This window comes from Harpegnathos saltator, unplaced genomic scaffold, assembly GCF_003227715.2.
Source record: "Harpegnathos saltator strain DR-91 unplaced genomic scaffold, Hsal_v8.6 scaffold765, whole genome shotgun sequence".
In the NCBI taxonomy this organism is placed as follows: Eukaryota; Metazoa; Arthropoda; class Insecta; order Hymenoptera; family Formicidae; genus Harpegnathos; species Harpegnathos saltator.
Genome location: NW_020230610.1, coordinates 123,201 through 141,071, shown reverse-complemented (window position 1 = coordinate 141,071; position 17,871 = coordinate 123,201). Strand labels below are relative to the sequence as shown.

The 17,871-nt window shown below is 40.9% G+C and overlaps 1 protein-coding gene across 4 annotated transcripts in view; it reads left to right on the top strand.

The window, feature by feature from the left end:
• The window catches only part of Atg4a (Autophagy-related 4a), a 456,226-nt gene that overhangs the window by 349,688 nt on the left and 88,667 nt on the right, over positions 1–17,871 (top strand). For 2 of the 4 annotated variants that reach the window (XM_025306187.1, XM_025306185.1), the window contains exon 10: positions 16,178–16,343. In XM_025306187.1, coding sequence (XP_025161972.1) covers positions 16,178–16,343 — 166 coding nt within the window. Of the gene's footprint in view, positions 1–5,272; positions 5,538–16,177; positions 16,344–16,413; positions 16,703–17,871 lie in introns of those variants that run through there. The other 2 variants (XM_025306186.1, XM_025306188.1) reach the window with 2 other exon arrangements.

The following is a 17,871-nucleotide window of genomic DNA, read 5'->3' as shown; positions in this document are numbered from 1 at the left end:
TGTATTATGAGTTGCTCAAACTGAGCGAAACAATTACTGGAGCTCTCTACCGAGCACAATTAATGAGATTGAGCCGAGCACTCAAGGAAAAACGCGCCCATTACTACTCCAGACACGACAAAATTATTCTCCTACATGACAACGCTCGGCCACATGTTACAAAACCGGTCAAAACCTATTTGGAAACACTTAATTGGGAAGTCCCACCCGCCGTATTCACCAAACATTGTCCCTTCTGATTATCTCTTGTTCCGGTCGATGGCACATGGCCTGTCTAAGCAGCGCTTTACATCATATGAAGATACTAAAAATTGGGTCGATTCGTGGATAGCCTCAAAAGATGAAGAGTTCTTCCGACGTGGTATCCGAATGCTGCTAGGAAGATGGGAAAAAGTAGTGGCTAGTGATGGACAATACTTTGAATAAAACGTAATGTACCGTTCTTTCACAATAAATTCCTAATTTTTGATAGAAAACGGCGGAAACTTATTTGTACTCCTAATACTTTTTTTTGGTGGGGATTCATCCTCATTATTTGGCATTTTCTAATCAAATCTTTCAAATCTATTCGTAATAACCATTAGTAAGCCAAGCTAATAATTATTTATTTTTGGTTGCCTTAAACTTTTATTATTTACGGGACGCCTTAGACGCCAGAATCTCGCTTTTCGGTTATTATTTATCTGTTATGACCGTAGTCACATTACCCAGGGTTCGCGACAAGGTGATTGGATTTGCTGGTTTATTGCTGACGACATGCAATGCGGCTTTTCATAGATGAAGTTTTATAAAATTTCGCAGCTTTTTATAGATGCACACTTTCCAACAAAATGAGTATCATTGCAGCCTTATCATCCATTTGAAATCCATCTGATCCATTTGACTGTGCAAATTCTTTGCTGAAACAAATTTTGACATGTTAAAAACCTCCAGAACCATTTTTTTCAATCACAAAACAAATGTTTATTCGTAAACTAACAATGGTACTGACATGAAATAGACATATGGCAAGAACAGTCCTGTCAGTCAAATAAAAAGTTTTTTCGATACGATTGACGCAGGTAATTTAAATGAGAATTTCTCGAAAGTTTTTGAACATAGTGGTATATATTGGGTTGATCAATAAGTCCGCGCGGTTTCTAAATGACTTCGGATGTTCTGAATAACGCCATTTTCAGCCCAAATTTTGGAAGAGCATAGTGTTTTGGAAAGGACTTTTCAATATGCATTGAAGAACAAATAGCGTGAAGATTGGTTTTGCATGTTTATTAATATTTAAAAATGAGATAACGAAAACAAGCATTTTCGGCGTATTATATTTTTTATTTAAAAAAAGTTAAAAAAAAGTTAAATGCGATACGATCCCGTAAGAAGATGTGTGCAGTGTATGGTGAGGATGCCGTGGAAAAAGTGGTCACAAGCGATTTGCAAGATTTTATTCTGAAGATTTTTGTATCCAAGATACATTACACTCGGGCCGACCAATTGAAATCAATAGCAACAAAGTAAAGATGTTATCGATCCACATTACACGACGCGGGAGATTGCCAACGTTTTCCAAATATCGAAATCTAGCGTGAGAAATCATTTATATCTACTGGACTACGTTAGTCAGCACGATGTTTGGGTTCCACATGAAATGCTCTGAATGAAATTCATCTAATCAATTTCGAAAACCAACTCAGAAGACGCGAGGAAAGCAACCCATTTCTTAAGCTCATAGTGACGGGCGATGAAAAATGGAGTATTTACAACAATACCGAGCGTAAAAGATTACGAGGAAAGTGCAGTGAACCGCCATAAACCACTTCGACAGGGCTTCATCCGAATAAATTTATGCTCTCAATTTGGGATTGGAAAAGTATTGATATTTTACGAGTTGCTTCCATATGAACCGAATAATTAATTCGGATGTATATTGTGCCCAACTGGACAAATTGAACGCCACAAGAAACGTTCTGAATTGGTGAATCGCAAGGGCGTCATCTTCCATCGTGATAACGCCATGCTGCACACATTATTGCAAGCCCGGAAAAAAATTATTAGGACTGGACTGGCATGTCTTACTATCATTTTCTGTATTCACTAGACCTCGTCTTTTCAGATTATCACCTATTCCGCTTTTTTCAAAATTTCTTGAATAGATAGTTCTCGAGAAAGACTTATTGGGTCAAAACTTATTGGGTTGTGCATTAAATTCTGCGATTTTTTGGTAGGTGGTGCTTATCCGTTGAAGAAGATAACATACATTGCCCGAACCTCGGGTTGCCATATACCTCTTGAAAGATTAGACAATGCTTGACATTTTGCCAGAAACTTTGTTGTGTTCGGATTTTGCTGTGTTTTGTGTGTGCGCTATTCATTTAAAATGGAGGATCAAAAGGTGTATTTTCGATACATTTTGCTATTTTTCTGCTATTTGCCTGAAAGAAGTAAAAGCAACGAACGCACAACGTAAGATATGTGGCGTATACGAGAACTTGGCCATAAGCTCTGACATTTGACAGCATTGGTTTGAACGCTTTCGTTTCAAAGATGTGAACCTCGCCAATGCTACCCATTCGGGTCGTCCATCCACGTCTGACGATGAACAATCTTGGTTGCAATCAAAGTTGATCGGCACTTGACAACACGGGAAATCGCGGAGTGTTTCTACATCGTCTATAAAATGGCTTGGGATGACGAAGAAGGCGGATGTTTGGGTCCCTCACGAGCTCACTGAAAAAAAATTTTGGACCACATCATGAATCTCTGCTAAAATGAAACTAGCTGAGGCCTTTCTCAAACGGATGTAGTCACGATGAAAAATCCGTGGCGTATAACAATATCCGACGCCAGCAGTCCGGGTAAATCGTCACAATCGATCAGCAAAGCGGATTTGCATCCGAAGAAAGTGATGCTGAGTGTGTGGTGGGATTTGCGAAGCGTCCTGTACTTCGAATTGCTTTCGCGCGGTCAGACTATCGACGTCAAGAAGTATAGGACGGACATCGTTTCTTACCACGACAACGCCAAACTACGCCTAACAATGAAAGAAAAAATTTTTTGCCGTGAAATATGTTTTATTTTTCAATATAATCTCCTGAAACTTCAATACATTTATTCCAACGTTTTTCCAATAATTCAATACCATCATTAAAGTGTGATTCTGGAAGGTTCTTTTTGCTCTGGTGTATAGTGGTGGATCCAAGTTTCATCAACAGTTATGAAACGACGCTTGAAATCCATTTTATTTTACTTAAAACGATCCAAACACACTTGAGAAATACGCATTCGAATGCGTTTTTGGTCAATTGTTAGCAAATGCGGCACCCATCTTGTACAAAGTTTTTTCAATTGGTGTTACTACTCGAATAACTTGACAGATCGAATACAATTTTACATGGGTTTATATCAGGAGTGCCACTTTCCAATACAATTATAGTTTGACAGTTTCTAATGCCATGTATGTGTTAGGTCGAGAACTTTTCAAACTGCCTACGTATATACTGTTTCGATGACAAAAGCCAAGCAGAAATTGAAGTGTTTTAGCTGGGAGGTCATGCAGCACCCACCGTATTCCCCAGACCTTACGCCGCACTGTGGTCTGGATCTCGAAAAAGGTGGCCAAAAATCGAAAAAATGAAATTCATCATAATGAGTTTAGTACTATAGAATCTTGTAGAGACGGCCTTGCTGCATGTTATTCCAAAGGGGCAGTGATCTTTTATACTTGAGGCGTTACGTTAGTTCAAAGTGACCGTTCTCGGAACACCGTGAGTCACGTATAGCGTCTCCGAAATATCACGGTTACTTCAAGTGCGTGTAACTTTTTACTCAAGTGTCCTTTCTCAATTCTGCTTGATGGAGGGTGTTAAGGAAGGTATGTAGAATATTTACGTATATAAAGTTTTCATTAATTTATACTCGCGTGTATTAGCAATCATGTCAAAAACCTGTCAACATAATTGTTTCTCTTTTGAAAATTTTTACCGTAAATCGTCGAAAAAGTTATCTATCCACGGGGATCTACGAATTTGTTTTATTGAGCACATAGGTTACGATGTTTTGTAATGAAATTTTGAAGAAAATTCTGCCCGTCACTGCCTCTGTCGTTGTGAGGTTAGAAATATGCGACGCCGAGGCAGCTGCTCGGTTAGGTTAGGCTCGACGCAGAGGTACACAGCAGGGGTCTGGGACTACCTGCCCTTGAAAGATGTAGAATAGTATATAGCTGCTTTTAATCGATAATTTTCATATATATACCGAGTGTCTTATTTTAATGTATTATTGAATTTTCATCATTTTTGCAATTAATCATTCGAATAACGCTCCGCAAAAATATTATTGTGTATAAATAATTTTTCTTATTTTATAATTAAATAAAACTTGTTCTATGAGAAATCTGTTTCTATTTAATATTACATCGCATTATGTCTGTATTTTAGGATCGCGTATTAATAAAGTAGTTTGCACTCGTCGAGAACTGTTCGAGATCATACGGAACGATTTGTAGTCGGACTTGGACACGCAACTTGAATGTTTGGAACAACATTTTGCTACAAAGATGAAATGTTGTTTTCAAATGCATGTCGAGGATCAAGAAACTTTGAAGTTTCTGTTGTCCAAACTTAAATGGCGATGGAAACAATCTCAAAGAACAACAGAACGCTTTCTTCAAAACAATGAAGAGTGGCTTTCTTCTTCCACGATTATTAACGTGAATATTTCGGAATGTTTTAGTAATATTTGTAAGCGTCAATGGTCGAGCCGTTCGAAATGGTAAACATAAATATAATATTGGCGATCATAAGTAATAATAGAACGATAAACAAGCGACGACTCGAGACGGTCGATTAGAGGAGACATGATGATATAATCCGATTGTTTGTATACGACAATACTGCTTCGAAACAGTATGTTGACAAAGCGAGACGTGGATTAATAGGAAGTGTCCACCAAATCCGATCGAATGTTATGTAAAAGGCTTATGTGTGCGCTTCTGGGCTTTTTGTCTTGTACCGCTTAGAAGACTGACGTGCGATTCTGTATTACGCGAGAAATATAATTTTGTTGCCTCGTTATTTTAGCTTTTGTTTGGTTCTTTTTTGTTTCTTTCGTTTTGTCGGTCTTTTTGTTTCCCTTGTCTTTTTAAAAAAGTCCCGTCCGGCCCTTACATATTGTTAACTTTGAAACTTAATACAGAAATATGTAAATTTAATTCGAATTATAAAAAAAAAACTTAAAGTAAGATTCAAAATTCCTCACAATAATTCGATTATGTACTCCACAGAATGTTTGTACGACTAATGAAAAACCTTCGGATTCGAGTACGGCGACAACGAATACAGCGAAATCAAAATCCACGGAATCGAAGAAGCGTGGTCGACCATGTACGGAGTTCGAGAAAGCAAGTGATCGAACTAAAAGAAGAAAAATCACTGACTTACGTAACACACTAAGCACATCGGAATTATGTACTTGGAGGACTTTTTCATGCAGAAGTTGCGCGACTTCTATGAACATGACATTATGTCCCTTCTAGAACGTTGACAGAGGTAGTCGATTAAGATGGATAATATATTCTCGATTAAATAAATGTTTAAGTACAATAGATTTGTGTTTCAATTCAGTCAAAAAAACGCGCAGAATTTAATGAGTGACGCAATAAAAGTTTTTCGCCAAGAAAGACAGGAAGTTCTTTAAGCAAGGAAGTGTGCAACTATCCAAAGAAATGCTTTGCGTTGTTTCCAAAGAACTTCGAAAGCTTAGCAAATATCTCCGTAAGCCGGAGGAAGAATAATGATTTTATTTTCCTTGATGCTAATTTTATCCTGTCCGCTTGGAATTTTCTCGCTCGCAAAATTCATTTTTACCTGACTTAGTGCCAAAATCTGATAATGCAAGCTTTCGCATGTGAGTTTATCACAGCGCACAATACGTACGAAGCGTGCTGGCTCCGTGTGCTATTGTGCCCGACTCAAGATCGTAGCGCGCGTAATCGCGTGTGGCGACTTGCTTATCACCACAATTGTATTTATTAAACAATAGAAAATACAAAAATGTTTATATGCATTTTGTATCCTATTTAACCTTTTGAGCCACGAATTTTTTCTTTCAACCGATTTCTTTAAAACTTTGTGTCCAATGGGTCCAATGTTTTCTGGGTCGTTGGTTACGAATCCGTTATCAGATTTTCGAAATTCAAAATAATGAATCCAATATGTCAGACATAAAATTAAAAATTCAACCAATTTCCATGAAAATATGTATCTAAGGGTTGTTAATGTCGTTGATTACAAATCCGTTGTCAGATTTTTAAAATTCAAAATGATGTAGAAATTTGAATTTTTCAAAATCCTTGCTTCGTTGTATTGAATCAGTCATCATGAACTTTGAAAATCTGATGATGGATTCATAATTAGTGACCTAAAAACACCTCAATACCAATTTTTCTAAAAATTGAAGTTTTTTTTAAGTTTTTCGTCCGATATTGGATTGACCATCTTGAGTTTTGAAAATCTGATGATGGATTCGTAATCAACAACCCAAACAAACTCTAGATATCTAGTTTCACGGAAATTAGTTGAATTTATATCATATATAATTTTATGTCCGCCATATAGGATCAGCCGTTTTTAATATTTAAAATCTGACAACGGATTCGTAATCAGCGCCCCAAAAAATCCCTGCGTATCAATTCCCAGATAAAAATAGTTAATTCTTCGCCTTGCCACACATTTATTCTTAAAAACATTTTATTGTGGTTACTTATTTACTATTAGCAATAATAAATTTAAAGAATTTATAAGTAATCACATTTATTTTACACTAGTTCTGCACTAGGGTCTTAAGAAGATAGAAAATATAATTGCTAAGAAATCGATCATTAAAACTGCTCATAAAATATAAAAAACTGACGGAATACACGTGAGTTTCTGGGTATCCGCCTGTGGCACAAAGGGTTAACGTCTTTTTTCATCTCTTAACCCATTAACACCCAAAGATTCTAAAATATTAGCCTTTCTTTGTAACTGTATTTTATGTAGAGAAATTATATTATATAAGGTTGGAATAGCATTTCCTCATATTTTCCGAGTCGTTCTACAAGATTCCGGCATCAGAATTCGTTTAAATTCACAATAAAATCCAATATAGTAGAATTTTTGGGAAAAAGTCGTGAAAAATCGACAATTTTGTTTTTTATAAGCTTGATTTCGTATGAAAAATGTTACTTTGATACAGATAAAAGTGTCACATCTTGTCTCAAAATGTTGAGCTTTCAAGGTATGCATTAGTGAAAATGTGAATTCAAGATAGCTGCATCAAAATGGCGGTTTGAGCGAAAAGAACTTAAAAAATAATGTATTTTTAGAATAACTTCGCAAATTCCTAGTATTTAGCATCACTTTAGTATCCAGGGTACTGATTTTAGGATATTTGCTGACAACTAATTCATATTAGAGAATTTCAAAATGGCGGATCCAAGATGGCGGATTCAAGGTGGCGTCCAAAAGGCACGAATAATCGTAAAAATTTCCAGATTTTCATGAATTTTCTTCTATTATTTTCATATTCATGAATTATTTTCGAGACGTACACACGCATATATACAGGGTGGGTAATTATAAACTTACAAACTGTATAAAAACATAAAGAACATTGAGATAAGTACAACGGATGAGAAAAGATAGAAATTGACTGCGTACAGTTTTGAGAAAAATAATTAAATAAATGAGCGAATAAACGCTCAATGGGCATGCGTTATGGGCGTCGCAGGCATGCTACTCCGCACGGCTTGGGCCGGATTGGCAGGCAACAACAGCGGACCGGCGCGCACCGTTATTGCCTGCCAATCCGGTCTAAGCTGTGTGGAGTAGCAGGCCCGCGATGTCCGACTACTGCGCATTTATTCGCTCTTTTATTTAATTATTTTTCCAAAACTTTACGCAGTCAATTTCTATCTTTTCTCGTCTGTTGTACGAGGGTGGTCCGATAAGTACTTAGCCTACAAAAGAAAAACGAAAATTTTGGAAAAGTGGCGATTTATTTCTCAACATAGTCTCCTTTTAGCTCGATAAACTTGACCCAGCGATGCTCCAACTTCTTTAACCCGTCTGAAAAATACATTTTCTCGAGGTCTGCAAAGTAGGCCTCCGTGGCGGCGATGACCTCCTCATTCGACTCAAATTTCTGCCCGGCGAGTGACTTTTTCAAGTTTGGAAACAAAAAGAAGTCGCACGGGGCCAAATCTGGAGAATACGGTGGATGGGGCAGCAGTTCGTAGCCCAATTCGACCAATTTGACCGTGGCGAGGGCGGAGGTGTGAGCCGATACGTTATCATGGTGAAAGAGCACTTTTTTCTTTGCCAAATGGGACCGTTTTTTCTGCAATTCGGCGTCGAATCGGTCCAATAATTCTGCATAGTACAGCCCTGTGACCGTTTTGCCCTTCTCCAGGTAGTCGATGTAGATAACACCTTGTGAATCCCAGAAAACGGTGGCCATCACCTTTCCGGCCGATAGGACAGTCTTTGCCTTCTTCGGAGCACGTTCGCCGGGTGAAGTTCACTGTTTCGACTGTTCCTTGGTCTCTGGTGTGTACCAGTGGATCCATGTTTCGTCGACGGTCACGAAACGACGCAGAAACTCCTTCGGATTGCGCTTAAACAGCGTCAAACACTGCTCTGAAGTGGTCTCACGGTTGCGCTTGTTGTCCGGAGTGAGCAAACGCGGCACCCATCGCGCCGACAGCTTTCTCATGCCCAAAATTTCATGCAGGATATGACCCACGCGGTCTTTTGAGATGCCTATTATCTCAGCTATCTCGCGCACCTTTAATCGGCGGTCTGCCAATACGAGATCGTGGATTTTTGTCATGTTATCCTCCGTGGTAGCCGTTTTCGGGGCACCTGGGCGTGACTCATCAAAAACCGACGTGCGACCACGTTGAAACTCGTTAAACCAATTTTTGACGGTCGCCATCGAAGGAGAAGAGTCACCGTACACAGCATCCAAGCGCTCTTTGATTTCGCTGCGCGATTTCCCTTCCAAAAACAAGAATCGAATCACCGACCGATATTGCTCTTTTTCTATTTTTCTAAAATCCGCGGACACGTCCGCTTCCACACGCGGTCAAAACAAAACTACGAGTCCGATTCGGCTGAAATTTCGATAGTAGCCGTCTACGAGAATGTACTACACGATAGTAAATTTCTCTTGCGATAGTGGCGCCATCGGGCGGTGAGGCTAAGTACTTATCGGACCGCCCTCGTACTTATTTCGATGTTCTTTATGTTTTTTATACAGTTTGTAAGTTTATAATTACCCACCCTATATATATGCGTGTGTACGTCTCGAAAATAATTCATGAATATAAAAATAATAGAAGAAAATTCATGAAAATCTGGAAATTTTTACGATTATTCGTGCCTTTTAGTCGTCACCTTGAATCCGCCATCTTGGATCCGCCATTTTGAAATTCTCTAATATGAATTAGTTGTCAGCAAATATCCTAAAATCAGTACCCTGGATACTAAAGTGATGCTAAATACTAGGAATTTGCGAAGTTATTCTAAAAATACATTATTTTTTAAGTTCTTTTCGCTCAAACCGCCATTTTGATGCAACTATCTTGAATTCACATTTTCACTAATGCATACCTTGAAAGCTCAACATTTTGAGACAAGATGTGACACTTTCATCTGTATCAAAGTAACATTTTTCATACGAAATCAAGCTTATAAAAAACAAAATTGTCGATTTTTCACGACTTTTTCCCAAAAATTCTACTATATTGGATTTTATTGTGAATTTAAACGAATTCTGATGCCGGAATCTTGTAGAACGACCCCGAAAACATGAAGAAATGCTATTCCAACCTTATACAGGGTGTTATAAAAGTCTCGGAAGAACAGAATAACTCGAAAAATATGAGGCCTAGAAAAAATGCGAAGAATTTGGTTTTTATGATTTTTCCTGGCTATCCGACGGTGACCTTGGATTTGATCAGGTCAGGTCAATTTTTTAAATGGGGCCCCATACTTTTGATTCCAGAAATGAAAATAGCGGAAAGTTTTACGTTCGGATATGACCCTGAACACTGCTAAATTTGACCTCTGAAGGTCACATAAAAGTCTAAGCTTGTTTTAGGTCGAAAACGCCAATATCTTCGAAAATGCACCTGCTTGGGAGCAATGTTATGCGTAAGAATAAGAATGTAGAGGTCAACGAGGAACATTCTGCCGTGACCTTGCCCTTATTCTCAAGATCATGAGTTAAGATTATTATTAAACCGGACTTATTAAACCGGACTTTTTTAGGACTGGAAATCCATACTTTTGACCTAAAAGTGTCAAGATTGAAAAATTTTACGTTCGGTTATGACGTTTTCAACCTTGACCTTGTCCTCAAAATTATGCGTTTTACGTTACTTCACTGATCGTGAAGTCTACTGAAAGTAAATCGTCTCGGAACCCGACCACTGAAGGCAAGGTGTCTCAAACCCGACCACTGAAGGCAAGGTTCAGTTAATCCCGGCCATCGAAGGCAAAGCATCTTGTAACTCGGCCTGAGATTACGAGAGATGTTCAAAATGTTCCCCATTGACCGTTTGACAGTGTGCTAAGCGGACGTACAAATTGTCAGTCGCACTCCTTATCATTTCTGGAGGTATTGCAGCACATTCGTCTATGATCTGTTGTTGAAGCTCATCCAGGTTACGAGGTTTAGTGAAATAAACTTTATTTTTTATGTAGCCCCAAAGAAAGAAATCAAGTGGTGCAATGTCGGGCGATCTCGATGGCCATTCTATTGTTTCTCTTCTACCTATCCATCGATTAGGGAAAGTATCGTTTAAATAGTTCCGAACAATGCGTCCATAATGTGGCGGTGCCCCATCTTGCTGGAACCAAATATCATCAAAATGATCACCAACGCTCTTCTGTATTGGTGGAACAATTTGGTCTGTTAGAAGCTGCAGATAGGTTTCTGAGTTCAAATTCCCATTTATAAAAAAAGGCGCAACCACTTGATTATCATAAAGACCTGCCCAAACATTCAATTTTTGAGGTCGCTGCGTATGTGCTTCAAGCATCCAATGAGGACTTTCGTTGTCCCAATATTTAAAATTATGACGGTTTATCTTACCAGTAATTTCAAAAGACGCTTCGTCTGAGAAAGCGGTTATTATGCTACAAGTCCGGTTGCTGATCAATTCTTTGCATCATAACTTCTGAAAATTGCACCCTGCGGTCAAAATCATCCTTATTCAACTAATGGTGGAGACGAATTTTGTAGGGGTAGAACTTAATTGTCTTTAGATTTTTAGAAATTGACAATACACTCATTTGAAGATCTTTCTGTTGAGATGCTTTTCTAATTGACAATCTGGGATTTTCAACAAATGATTGGGCTACTTCAAATTGTCGCTCTTCTGTCGTTTGGGACCTTGGCCTCCTAGATTTTTGGCGGCTTTTATTACTCCCAGTTTCTACAAATCGTCTGATAGTGCGAGATACAGTCGATATTTAAATACCTTCGCCTTCATTACGAAAGTTTTCATTGAACAACAATCTCACTTCACTGTATGACCTTTGTCTATCCCCCCATCCTCTCATCATCAATAGCGAAACTCTCTCATGCTCTGTAAGAGAAGCCGTTTGGAATTGAAAACAAAAAATTTGCAAAAATTTGGTATAAATAATTCGGTTTCTTTACCTTTAAATAAAAATAATAAGTAATGTACTATTGATCGTTAATATAATATGATAATAATTCAAAACGGACTAGAATGACATAAAAACTTGTTAAATCGATGAAAACTCAAAAACAATCTATTATCTGTTTGACACTGATAGAATCGAGACAAATAAAAACTTTGAAGCATACACTTTGTCGATGGCGAATAAATTTTTCCTTAAGAACCTTAAGAAAACCTTAAGAACAAGGTCAAGGTTCAAAACATCATATCCGAACGTAAAATTTTTCAATCTTGACACTTTTAGGTCAAAAATATGGATTTTCAATCCTAAAAAAGTCCGTTTTAACCTTAATAATAATCTTAACTCATGGACTTGAGAATAAGGGCAAGGTCACGGCTGAATATCCTTCGTTGACCTCTACAGTCTTCTTCATATGCGTAACATTGCTCCCTAGCAGGTGCATTTTCGAAGATATTCGCGTTTTCAACCTAAAACAAGCTTAGACCTTTATGTGACCTTCAGAGGTCAAATTTGGCAGTGTTCAAAGTCATAACCGGACGTAAAAATTTCCGCTCTTTTCATTTCTGGGGTAAAAAGTATGGTGTCCCATTAAAAAAATGATCTGACCTTGGAATGACCTTCAAGGTCATTGTCAAGGTCAAATCCAAGGTCACCGTCAGAAGCCAGGAAAAAATAATAAAAACCCAGTATTTCGCATTTTTTCTAGGACTCATATTTTTCGAGTTATTTTGTTCTTTCGGGACTTTTATAGCACCCTGTATAATATTTTTTTTGTTGAGGAGGAGAAATGCCTGACGCACACCCTGGGGCCCATGCAGGGGTGATTCCAGGGTAGTGTGGGGCTTGCCCCACCCAGCCTAAAACCCCCTCAGCCCACAGCGTGCTGAGTGCGGAAAGCCCGGGAAACACCATGCAAGACGGAACTTAGCCATCCGGACTTCCCGCCACACATGCGCGGCGCTACGCCAGACTCAGGTGGGAGAGCCGCATCTCTCCCTATTTACCTCCGTCCCCCCCGGGTCAAACGGATGATGATGATCACGACGACGATGACGACGACGACGGCGAACAGACGACGACGACGACGACAAAGACGACGACGACGACGAACCCGACACCCCAGACAACGACGACGACGAGGAAGACGAAGACAAAGGCGCGGATCCGGGGGAGGGAGCGGACCAACTCCGATCCTTTGATTGGGAGGAAGAAGAGGGGGAAGAGCCCACGACCCGGCAGGTGGCGGCCCTCTCACGAGCCCTCTCCGCATTCTCTTTTAGGCCGACCACAACAGCGGCGAACCGCGTCATGGCCCTCCAGGCCCGACGAGAGCGGAGGCTCTCACGCACGATCGCCGGTAGGGACAAATCCCCACCCACCCCACTAGCCAACTCCTCACGCTGCACCTGCCACACCACACAGTGCTGCAGGGTATGCTGCGCGTCATCGCGCGCATCTCCGCAGTGGAGACCGATTTTATGTAGGAACTCTGCAAAGACCCCGTGGCCCGTCAACAACTGCGTAACATGGAAGGACAGGCCGCCACGATGCAGACGATCCAACCAGAGATTAAACTCCGGCAGGATGGCGTCACGAACACGTACACTTGGCAATCCCGGAGCCCTGAGCTGCAGAAGCCACTGCCGGCGAACCAGCAGCTCATCCGCAGCCCGGGCCTTCGCGATCGCCTCGGACGTCCACAACCCGTACGGACGAAGGTCGCGAGCCCTCTCATACATCCGGCGGCGGGACGCCGCCAAGATGTCCACGTGTGGCATCCGGGCCAGTAGGGTCGCAGCCACGTACGACACCGTCCTGTACCCGGACACTATCCGTATGGCGATTTGGCGCTGTATTCGCCTCAAGTCCACCTGGGCTCGCTGAGTTGCAGCAAAAGCCTCAGCCCAAACCGGCGCCCCGTAGAGAACCACAGACATCATCACGGTTGCGTACAACCGACGCCAGGCTTCCCCGGGGCCCCGCAAATTGGGCATTAGCCTGCTCAGGGCCCTCGCGATCGTCGCGACCTTCGTCCGAACATACTCGAAGTGAAACCTGAACGTCATACGACTGTCCAGGATCACCCCGAGATAACGCATACGATCCCCCATAGACACATAATCATCCCCCACACGAACATCCACCTCCACCGGAGGGGCCCACCCTCGAGCCTTTCTCCCATGGAATATAGCTGCTACCGTCTTATCCGCAGACACCCTGAGCCCCAGGCCAGCTATACACCCCACCGTGAATGCCACCTGAAAGGTGACACGGACCAAAGCCCTTTCTACGGAAGGGCCCGCAGCCAGAACCAGAGTGTCGTCCGCATAGCATATTACCTCGTACCCAGGCTCAAGACGAGCACTGAACACGCGGTCATAAACCACATTCCAGAGGAGGGGGCCCAGGACTGACCCCTGGGGGACGCCCGCCACCATACTATGAGACCTCACACCCCTTCCCGCGGACCGGGTACTCTACCGTCCTCTCGGACAGATAGGACCCGACCACGCGGCGGAGGTAGAGGGGAAAACCCTTATCCCGCAATGCACACATAATGTGCGACCGCGGCACCGAGTTGAACGCGTTTACCACGTCCAACCCGACCGCCACGGCCGCACCCTCACCCGACACCGCGTGCGACACAAAATCCAGGAGGAGGGCGTCCACCGTCGACCTACCCGCCCGAAACCCATACTGGGAATCGGACAGGGAGGCCGCCGGATGATCCGTCATCCAACTCTCCATCCGCCCCACCAGCACCCTCTCAAAGATCTTACCAATCTCATTGAGGAGGCAGATGGGGCGGGCCCGGAGCGGCCCGGCCGGCTCCGCGCCACCCTTGGGAATTAGGACGAGCCTAGCACGCCTCCACACAGAGGGGAATATCCCCTCTATGAGGCACTTATTAAAAAGCTCTATAATCTTCAGGAACGCCATGGGGATCTTCCGCCAGATCCTGGCCGGTACACCATCCGGACCAGGAGCCGGATTTCCAGCCCTAGTCTTGCCCAACACCCTGTATAATATTGGGTTAAGTAAAAAGTTTTGAGCGTTTTCCGCTAGATGGCTTTAGTGAGACCATATCTCACGATGTATACGTCGCATCTGGTCATTCTATACTGCGACTTAAAGATGACATAACGCTTTAAAAGAAGTTCTTTGACAGTTTGGTGAAGCCAGTTGTGTGTTAGAGCGTTCCAAAATGGAGGTAAAAAAAGAGAAAATTCGATACATTCTTCAGTACCACTACGACCAAAGAGAAAAAGCGGAGCAGGCGGCCAAAAAAATTTGTGCTGTTTATGGACCCAATATAGTATCGAATGCAACAGCAAAGCGGTGGTTCCAACGATTCCGTTCTGGTAATATGGACGTCGAAGATGAGACACGCTCTGGTAGGCCAATCGTCGAAAATGTCGATAAAATCATGGAAATCGTCGAGTCGGACCGGCATGCGAGCACTTATTCCATTGCCCAGGAACTGAAGATTAGCCAGAAAACCGTTTGGAACCATTTGCATAAGGCTGGTCTCAAGAAGAAGCTCGATGTATGGGTGCCACACGAATTGACGCAAAAGAACCATTTGGACCGAATTCATGCCTGCGATTCTTTGCTGAAGCGTAACGAAATCGACCCATTTTTTAAGCGGATGGTGACTAGATGAAAAATGGGTCACATACGAGAACAACAGACGAAAAAGATTGTGGTCCAAGCACGGTGAGCCGGTCCAAACGATCGCCAAGCCCGGATTAACGGCCAAGAAGGTTTTACTGTGTGTTTGGAAGGGAAGGGAAGTTTGGATTGGAAGGGAATCATCCACTATGAGCTGCTCCCATCGGGCCAATAACTCAATTCGGACCTACACTGTCAACAACTGACCAGATTGAAGCAGGCGATCGACGAGAAGCGGCCAGAATTGGCCAATAGGAAGGGTGTTGTGTTCCATCGAGACAATGCCAGGCCGCACACATCGTTGACGACGCGCCAGAAGCTCCGAGAGCTTGGGATGGGAGGTTATATCGCACCCGCCGTATAGCCCAGACCTGGCTCCAAGCGATTATCACCTTTTCAAGCATTTGTAAAATTTTCTTGATGGTACAAAACTGGCCTCAAGAGAGGCTTGTGAAAATTAGCTGGTCAAGTTTTTTACCAATAGGGACGAGGACTTCTTCAATCGCGGAACTATAAAATTGCGAATTGAATAAAACGGCGCATATTTGATCTAAATCCAATAATCCTAACTTTGTTAATTTCATCGTCGAAATAAAGAGAAAAAACGCTCAGAACTTTTTACTCCACCCAATATAATTTCTCTACATAAAATACAGTTACAAAGAAAGGCTAATATTTTAAAACTTTTGGGCGTTAATGGGTTAATTAGTTGACCTTATCTTTTGACATACCTTGTAAAGGTATAATTGCAAATTCTACTTTGTTATTAAATAATACTAATAATTAATCTATTCATGTTTCAGTGCTTCTTTTGTGCTACGGAAGTGGATTTTAGATCTTTATGTAAATCAATGCAAGAAGAATTAACACTGCCTCAGAAGCAACCATTATTTGAACTGTGCACAGAGCGTTTAACACATTGGTTACCTTCGGAAGATGCTGCTTCCGAGGTAGTAGCTGCTTCTAATTGTAAGTACTTAGTCATTATTCTAAAAATAGTAACGCTTATACCTTGCGATATAATTAAACTTTTGTTTAGATTAGTACAGTACACAGCAATGCTTTGCGCTAAGCGAACACGTGAAGTGAAGTGCAATGCTAGTTATACAAGGTGTCATTTTCAAAAACGCACCTTAGTAATTCTTCAACGAAGCATTTTCAGCAAAAATGTCTCGGACAAAAGTTGTATGATTTTAAGGGGGACATAAAACAACTATACCATTTTGTTTATAAATGGCACCACTTTCGAGATAATCACTGATCATTAGTTTTCTCAAATGGAAACCAATGATTTACCAATTGAAACCAATTTTTTATTACACCGTCTTTTTCTACCAATTAATTTAAACAACTTTTGTCTGAAACATTTTTTTATTTGCCTAATATTTTTTAAGATATTTAAGGAAAATTTGATAATTTTGTCAATATTTAACTCACGATATTTCGCAAACTATTTATCGGAAGAAAAAGTGGTACTAAATCATTTTGCTCTACTTGGTCCTAATAATATATTGTTATAATAGCGCCCTTTTGTTAATTTAATCATTTTCAAATTTCCAAAAATCGGTAAGTTAACAAAAATCAAGGCGCTATTATAATAATATATTTTTGAAATTAAATAGAACAGAAAAGTCTAGTTTCTTTCTTTGGGCTATCGGAAAAGTCATGACGTTTTCTTCCTATGTTTGTCAAAAGTCATTTATTTATATAAAGAACAAAGATTAATCAATGATATATTGTCCGTTTTGTTCGATGACTTTTTGTCATCTTTCAGTGAGCTTCATAATTTCTCGTTCATAGAAGGACCCGTCTTTAACCGGCGAAAAATTGAACAAGGTGCTAATTTACAGCCTTATCTGAATTTAACATTATACCATGCAAAGAGTTTTGAAGAGAGCGAAACAAGTAGAAGTCTGATGGCGCAAGGTCAGGCGAGTATGGTGGGTGTGGTAATACATCCCAACTAAGCTCCAATAATTTTTGACGGGTGATCAAACTTGTGTGCGGTTTCGCGTTGTCGCGATGGAACACTTCTTTACGATTAACAAGCTCTAGACGTTCCTGGATAATAGATTCGTTCAAACTGACCAATTGCCGACAGTATACATTCGAATTGATTGGTTCTCTGGTAGGAGCTCGAAAAACATGACCCCTTTAAAATCCGACCACACTGAGAGCATAACCTTTCTCTGATGAATGTCTGCTTTCGATGTCGTTTGAAGCGAATCATCATATCGGGACCAAGTTCATTTGCGCTCCACATTGTTGTAAATAATCCATTTCTCATCACTAGTTATCATTGGCTTCAAAAAAGGCTCGTTTTCCTCACGTTTAATGAGCATATTGTAAATGTTTATACACGTCGTCAAATGAACTTCTGTGAGTTCATGAAGAACCCAAATATCAAACTTGCTTACGTATCCCAAATTCTTCAGGTGGTCGTGAACGCTTGAATGATGGATGTTTAATGTTTCTGCAATCTCTCGTGTCGTGTAAC